At 36.2% G+C, this 8,990-nt stretch overlaps 1 protein-coding gene across 1 annotated transcript; it reads right to left on the reverse strand.

The window, feature by feature from the left end:
• Positions 1–623: 623 nt before the first annotated feature.
• On the reverse strand, positions 624–4,132 carry LOC122318771 (zinc finger BED domain-containing protein RICESLEEPER 1-like). The gene is made up of 3 exons (XM_043136377.1): positions 3,949–4,132; positions 761–2,859; positions 624–662 (listed from the first exon to the last, which is right to left on the reverse strand). Exons 1-3 carry the CDS (start codon positions 4,130–4,132, stop codon positions 624–626), a joined length of 2,322 nt encoding a protein of 773 aa, XP_042992311.1.
• Between the last annotated feature and the right edge of the window lie 4,858 nt (positions 4,133–8,990).

The following is an 8,990-nucleotide window of genomic DNA, read 5'->3' on the forward strand; positions in this document are numbered from 1 at the left end:
CAAATAAATTAGTAGATTGATAGAACAATATCAAAGCCTCCATGGCACACATTCAGAAATCTGACTAAAAATTAGACGAAATATTAAAAAACAAGCCCACTTACCTTTGTTTACAAATCTCTATCAAATAATAAATTCCATTTCTTTGATCACCAAGTACAAAAAGAAACACTACAAAATACCTTCTTATAATTATCCATATTTCTCCATTCAACACAATTATACTTTTACAAAAAACTAGGGCTGCAATTCAAGTAACTCAGATATTCAATTAATGAAATCACCTAGATCCAAGCTTCCAAAAAATCCCAAATTCCCAACCTTGTCTAGTTGGACAGCTTCAAGCCTCCAACCTCCAATGAGTCAATAAGTTTGATCCACAAAAATAATTACAACTTTTGTCTTAAATAACATGTTCTATCATTGTTCCTTGTAGTATTTCTACTAGGTCAATTCACAAAAAGAAAAAGAGATTAAAAACTAGCCAAATGCCAATTACCATCAATCTATAATGCAAAACACACACGATATAATTAGCAACATGATATAACAAAATAACAATTCAAAAATAAATAGCATTATACTAAAAGGCAAAAATATACAACTTGTCACTTGATTCTCCATCAAGGCAGTAAAATCTCCTCATAAGTTGGTTCTTCTCTCTAGAAAATGAAAGAAAAAATTAGTTAAGACAAGTTCTCAATAAGTTAAGACAAGTTATAGATGGCAATAAAAAATCATTAAATAAAATTATACTTACATTCGATGATTTTTTCAAACCATAAAGTACCCAAACCCAGTCAGCCCCACATAATAACATTTCTACAGTTTCAACAGACATTGATGCGCGATAAGGATCAATTACTCTACCACCAGCACTAAATGTAGATTCTGAAGCCACTATAGTAATTGGAATTGACAAAATATCACGTGTCATCTTAGATAAAATGCGGTATTTTAGATCATTAACCTTCCACCACTCCAAGGCATCAAAATGTAAATCTGAATCCTCACTACAAATATAGACACCTTCCTCTAAATAAACATCCAAATCAGATTTCACTGGACGAATGGTATCATTCCTTCTAACGAATGATTTAAATATAGACTTGCCACTCATCACATTCTTCCCCACAACATTGATAGAGCCACTACAAGAAGAACCTATGTCTCGAGCATTTTCATGTCCATTCGACTCCACATTAGCTAAATTATAATCTTCAGCATACTCATCATACAGCTCATATAAGATTCTCAAGATGGTGTCTATGTTTTTAGTGGCTTCGGGTTCTAAATAAATTACTGGAAAACAAAATTGAACTAGCATCATCTTGAACCTTGGATCCAAAACAGCAGCCACTGCCATAAGCAAATTACATTCCCCCCAATATTTATCAAATTTTGTATTCATCTTCACAACCATTGCTCGTATGTAATCATTTAGGTCAAGAGACTTCTTGTTCAACACCTCTTTTATTCTCCATACCTCAGGAAGGAATAAGTTAGCAGTTGGATACTCAGTTCCTGAGATAATGTTTGTAACCTCATTAAAAACTGCCAAAATTTGACAGACATTTTCCACTTTGGTCCAATCCTCAACACTTGGAACATAATTAAAGCCTTGATCTCTATCTCCATATCTCGGAAAGACTTCCCTAAACTCTAAGGCTGCAGCTAGCATTAGATAAGTGCTATTCCATCTGGTAGGAACATCCAAAAAAAGTTTCTTGCTTGGTAATTGCAATTGTTTTGCAATATCACTAAACTGCTTGATACGAGCTTCTGATGCAACCAAGTACTTCACCCCTTCTCGAACACAGTCGACAATTTCACCAATCTCACTTAGTCCATCTTTGACCAATAAATTTGTTATATGTGCGCAACAACGCACATGAAAAAGCTGCCCCCCGATAGATAACTTCTTTTTCAAACTGAAAACATCTTTGAGAACCCTTAAAGCTACATCATTATACCTAGCATTGTCCACTGTTATTGTAGATACTTTGTTCTCAATTCCCCAATCAATGAAACACTTTTGAAGAGCATCAGCAATAATAACCCCGTTGTGTGGTGGTGGGACATTACAAAAATTTAAGACTCTTTTTTGTAAATGCCAATCAGGATCAACAAAATGACAGGTAATAACCATATATGAGATCTTTTGACCTGAAGTCCACATGTCGGTTGTTATACTGACTTTATTCACACCTCTCAATATTGTCTTCAACTTCTTTTTCTCAATCTCATAAGTGGATTGACAATCATTTCTAGCTGTAGTACGACTTATTTTTTGCCAATAAGGAGTATTAGCTCTCATAAATTTATTAAACACCACATGTTCCATCATGGAAAAAGGATACTCATGATAAAGTATCATGTGAGAAGCTAGTTCTCTTACCTTTTTCATATCATACGAGAAATTTTTTACAAGATTCACACATTCAGAACCCTTCATGTCAATAGTCAAAACCTTTTGTCTCTTAGAAGCAGCTATGTGTGGAAGACAACTAGTCAAGTGCCTATGAAAGTGAGTTGTAGAACTTGATGAAGAAATAGACAAGAGATCTTTGCAAAAGTTACACTCAGCTTTCTTGACACCATTCTTCTCCACTATTTTAAAATCTTTCCAAACTGCAGAAGTTTTCTTCCTAGGCTTCCTTTGGTATGCATATTTTTGGGGATCTATAGGGGCACTTGGGTTTTCTTCTCCACCAATAATACCATCAACTTCATTATTCCCATTATTACTATCACACTCTATAGCATTAAATTCTTCTCTACCAGTAATACCATCAACTTCAATCTCTACCAGTGGACTTGCAGATGAGCATTCAACAGTTGGTATTTGTTCAGACATGTCTAAACAAAAAATTTTAGACAAGTAGTGGCAATGTTAGACACAAATATTGCAGATTAATATTTTTTTAAGAAGAAAATGTAGCTACAAATAGCTAGAGTAAAAAAATAAAAATAAAAATAAAAACAGATGTCTTCGCTCAACAGGGCGCTCGAGCGCAGTGTCGAGCGTGTGTCGAGTGTTCAACTCTGCTTGAGTTCGCTCGAGCGAAGTGTCGAGCGCGTGTCGAGCGTTCAACTCTGCCTGAGTTCGCTTGAGCTTAGTGTCGAGCGAGTGTCAAGCGATTTACAGAGTTGAACGCTCGACACGCGCTCGACACTGCGCTCGAGCGAACTCAAGCAGAGTTGAACGCTCGACACGCGCTCGACATTGCGCTCGAGCGAACTCAGGCAGAATTGGACGCTCGACACTGCGCTCGAGCGAACTCAGATAGAATGTGTCGGCAGACCTTCGCTTGACACTTCGCTCGAGCCAATGTTCCAGATCTCCCCCCCAACTTCACAACAGCAGAAGCAAATCCAAATGTTTTATCATTATGGAAAAGGTAAAGCTATAAGAATTATCAAATACCAACTTAAGAATCTTAAAACAAAATGAAAATTTGTTAACTTAAGAAAGATCAGACATCTATGAACCTTCTTAATTTGCCAACGCATAACAATGGATGAGTTAAAAAAAAAAAAAAATCTCCTTATGCCATTCTCAAACCTGTGAAGTATGCAACTCAGTAGCCCCCACAAGAAAGCTCTACTTCTTCAAAGCCCAACAGCCACCATCAGAAAAGCTCTACCTCTAAGACGATTTGGCTCTTGGCTTTGGCTCCGGTTGATGATGAAAAGAATAAGAAGAAGATCACTCAATCTACAAAAGAAGATGAATCTGCTGCTTCAAAACCCTCTGCTTTTGTTTTCCTTAGATATATTTCACTGGAAATCAGATTAATGAGGAAGAAATATAAAGGGAAAAGAGGAAATCCAAACAGAGCATCCTACGTGTGAGCTTCATCTTAAAACAGAGCACTATCACACAGAGATGTTTGTGTAACTGTGTTAGCTTCAGCCTTCATCTTAAAACAGAGTAGTAACTCTTACCAATCCAAAAACTACCGAAGAAACAGAGGAACTGAAACTGGAACTGGAACCGTGCTTGCTTGATGAGCTGAGGAACTGGAGTTTGGAACCGTGCAAGTTTGGAACATTTCAACTTTTCAAGTCTGTAGATGGCACGCTTTCTCGCTTTGCAGTCTGACTTCTGAGAAGCTCGACGGCTATCCATCTTCTCAAGCCGTAAACGTCCCACCAAGGAGCTGTTAGGGAACAGCGCCGTGCAAATAACCAAAATTCAAAATAAGGGAAATAAACAAACTAAACCCGCTAGGTGCTAAACGGTCTAAAAGGAAAAGGAAAAATATTCTAATATATTTGAGATTGTACTATTTTATTTTTCTATAGAGTCTTGAAAATTATAAACTAAAATGTAATTAAAATTTTTATTTTTGTCAAGTATTTTTTTATTATTTTTAATCACTAAGAAAAAAATTAAAAAATTAAAAAATTTCACTACTAGTCACTACTAATAGTGAAATAAATAAAAATGCATATGGCATCAAGAATGCCTAATACATTAAAGTCATTTAAAAAATTACATAATAAAGCTATTAATTTAATATTAAGGTATTCAATTATCCTTAATATAATATTAAATATAGCCAAATAATCAAAATATGATTAGTTAAGAAAGTGTCGCAATCAATTAGAGTTGTTTATTTTTATAAACATTTAATTACAATAATACATTATTATTGTAAAATACTAAAACATGTTACTTATACATAAACTTAAACTAACAATATATATTATTATATATATATATATATATTACTTAACATATATAAAGTATAAAAAATAATATATGTATAAGTATAAAATATATATAATAAAAGAATACATGTAAGTATATATGTAAATATATATTAATATATATATATGTATAAATATTACGAGTATTGTGACGAGCTCAAAACGAGTTGAATCGAGTTTATACAAATATTGTTCACGAGCCTAAATCGAATCGAGTCGAGATTATACGAGTTTTGCTCGTTTAATATTTGAACCAATATTAATATTCACGAACAACTCATTTATTTAAATGAATTAAGTCCGAATCGAATTTATACAAATCGATCTCGAATTGTTTACGAGCGACTCTGTTCATTTATGGCCCTAGGAGCAAGCATCAGCTTTACTCGTTTGATCGGCCGCAGAAATAGACTTGTGGATTTGTATTATCAAGAAATGCGTGCAGCGTGGCAGATAGAATTGATAGAATTGATAGAATATATATTGAACCGAGGACTCAAGGCATCTAGAGTCTAGACCAAATATGACTAGGATGTTGGTTGTATTGATCATACAAATAGACGCCTTTAATAGAAGTGTAAATAAATCAGATTGTTGAATGCGGATCACAACAGCAGCCTTCTTCTTATTTCTAACTATATACTATAAATTAATAGATAAGAGTATCACTGAAATACACGTTAAACATATACATACACGTAACTATGCATAAATACATACTGATAAATATATATATATATATATATATATTTATGCATTACTTGTATATATCACACACGATACGTAATTAAATGGGATTTGATTTGGTAATGATTGTGGACAAAAAACACCTTTATAAACATTTCCCGTGTTGTACGTGTTCTTAAATCTCGGCTATAGATCCTGCTTGTTTGCTAAGGACCGGGGGAGATTCGGTTAGAGGTCCCCCCTTCCCCCCCTGATTATTATATATGTAGTGATGGTAAGTACTGTAATACATAAAAATATATATATATATATATATATATTTTTTGATGGAAAAATGCATCTGCATTCATTCATAATCGAAGTTACAACTGTGACTTATCAATACAGGAGAACCCGACTATAAGTCAACTAACGCAACTGTTCATGAGCTTCCCCGTCAACAAATTTCTTTGTGACGGACATTGTCTAAACTTTTACACCTTCTCTCCTGACAACAAGTCAAAAGAGAAAGCGCTCTGTCAAAACCAGAGCTGAAACAACCTTCCTTCCGAAGAAGAGAGGTACACACCGCTCCATCCTCCCAAGGAGGAGGAGAATAACCAAACTCTCTCCTCCCAAGGAGGAAGAGTACTAACACCTACCTTCCTCCAAAAGAGGAGTAGGACTAACACCCACATTCCTCCAAAAGAGGAGTGGGACATAAGCCTATTTTATTATTTATAGAGACTAAAACAGATTTACTACAAAATAAAACTAAGGGGCTGGTAAAACAAAATAGCCCAGCCTGAACTACAGGCCCTGCCCGAGCTAAAGATCCAGCCCGTAGGGCCATGGGGGCCCAACCCGATTAGGGTTTCATCTCAACACAAGCCGCCGCCACCCATCTTCCTCCCCACAAGCCTCTGCATCCTTCCCCCGTCCGGCTCCTACTCAGCCCTTCATCCCTACAGGTTTCGACAGAAAATTTGGCCGCTCCATGGAGGATGCGGCGTACTCCCTGCTCACGGATTACATCACCGTCTCCGTCGCCCGGCCACAACCACCAAAATACTAGATTAAACGGACACAGAGCCAAATCCAAAACCACACAGAGACGAAAACCATACAGAGACTAAATGGACACAGAGCCACCCGAGGCTTATTCCCAACCCCCAATCAAAACACCAGATCTAAACAGATCTAACACCCAAAAACGAAAATAAAGAAGAACTAAGAAAAACCATCAACACTGCGACACCCGGTTTCCGCCACCAACCAAAAGAGTAACCACCATGAGAAGCTTCCGGACTCCACCCCAACCCCTTTAAAACCTCCATGCAGCTCGGCTTGCACCCCGTAACCACCCTCTGTTTTCCATGGTAAAACAGAGATCCTTAAGCCCGCGGGAAGCACCCCAAGCCAACAAGCAAAACCATCATCTCCAGGAGCAAGTCACCCGATTCAAACTCACGTCGTAACCCTCTGAGGAACATCCCACAGAAGACTATACAAAACAGTCAGGGATCTCGCCCAAAACCGCAACCGAGAACCTCCACCCCAAAAGAAAACCTCTCCGCCCAGCTGGGTGTAAAAAAAGAAGTAAAGGTCTCGGGTCACAGCCTCTGGTGGAGGCCTCCGGAGCCGATCTTATTTCAGGAAAAAGCATTGAAAAACAGAAATGAAAACAACAAAGGTTGGGGGGAGGGAGGGAGGAGCCGAAGCTCCACCTCCCTCGGACGGTTACCTGATTTCTTTTACCTAGAGAGAGAAGTTAAGTCTTTTTTTTGAATCCTTCTACTAATGCAAGCTAGCTGGGGCGGCCCGTCTTTCTATCATTTTCCAAAAAATATATTTATAAACTAACGTAGTTTTATAAGATTTGTTAGATTCATTTTATAATAAAAATAATTTTATAATGTGACGTATCACATGATCAAGTTATATCAGTTTGTAATTTATTTTTATATACTTACTTTGTAGTTGAAGTATTTTCTATTGTACTATCGTGTTGGATTGAGCAATGCAATAAACTCATTGCACGCATTGTGAATATAATTAATCACTTAAATACAGTCATTTTAAAAAATGTCACACTAACAAATATAATTGATAATTATATATAACTTAGATCCCGGTCTCTTCTATTTACAATAGGATAATTAAGACCCTCGTCTTCTTTTTTTCTTCTTTTTTTGCCTATGATCCAATTTAGAGAGAGAGAGAGAGAGAGAGAGAGAGAGAGAGAGAGAGAGAGAGAGAGATAAACAAAAAAACAAAAAACAAACTTAGATGTTAAAATGTCTATATAGGTTCCATATTGCCTACATTAATTAATATGAGTTTCTCTCCAATAAAACAATCTAACTGTAGAGAATCCCTATAGCATGGGATGGATGTTAGAATGAGAGGTGAGACTCGGTGCAAACCAATGTAATAGCTTGGAAAGATGATGGAATTGGTAAATAAAAGACTTAAAAAGAGGTATGATAACTGCACCATTCAAGATCAATCCTTGTATCCGGAGATAGATGGGATATCTTCATGGAGCTTGTATTAACCAAGGCCGCCACCAGGGTTTACTATTGGTAATTTAAGTTTTAAAGTAGTTATGCATGGGCCGGGAACAAATTCCCAACACAAAACCCGTACACATATGGCAACCACCAGCTCTAGCACGGCTCAAAATAATTAAACTACGACAGGATCATAATCACAAGTGCCTGCAACCCGATTAAAAATAGTCGGATTTGTGCCTGATCCGATCCGACCCAGATGGCAAAGCGCGCCAACCCAACCTGACCCGTCCGTACATGCGGTTCTGTACGGACAGATCTTTTTTTTTTTTTTTTAATCTGAAGGTTCTTGCAGGTGAGTTGATTATCTGTTTGTTGTCATTCCCATACGAATCAATATCAATTCATTACTAAGAAGTGAGCAAAATACTAGTACAAAACTATCAATAAAAAAATTACAAAATAAACATCTTTTTCTATACAATTACTGTTAAAGCCATTAAAACCTATTAAAACCAATTCCATAGTTTGAGAAGGCAGCAACAAAATTTCCCTGCATCCCTTATAATTCAAAAACCTCCACTCATCCTTGGGCTTCCAAAGCTACTACCTACATTCCATTTTAATCCACCATTTTGCAAGTGAATCTACAAATCCAATATCAAAGGTTTAGAAACTAACATTGGGGAAAATCAAATTAGAATTTTTAATTCATACAAATCATATACAAATGAGTGAAAATAAAAATCATACCATTCATATAGAGCATAAGCCTTGAGTTATGGCATTAATTTAAGAATAATAAATGATTTCAAGGCCACCAACATTATATAATCATAGCTGTTCTAAATTTACATTACCATAAATTTGTCCCCGTACCAAAACAAGGAATTGCTTATTAATAAAAATGAACTGTGTTGAGAAATTCTAGAACTTTATGCCAAGAGAGCCAGCCAGTGTAATTTGCAAGAAAAATAAAAAGTATGTATTAAAACTGAAGAACAGAGGAGGATAACAAGAACAAGTAGTCTCGCAATGCATGAGCTGAAGAATTATTCCAAGCATTTCAAACAGATATTCAACCTAACTAAACTT

This window comes from Carya illinoinensis, chromosome 8 (genome assembly GCF_018687715.1).
Source record: "Carya illinoinensis cultivar Pawnee chromosome 8, C.illinoinensisPawnee_v1, whole genome shotgun sequence".
Taxonomy (NCBI): domain Eukaryota; kingdom Viridiplantae; phylum Streptophyta; class Magnoliopsida; order Fagales; family Juglandaceae; genus Carya; species Carya illinoinensis.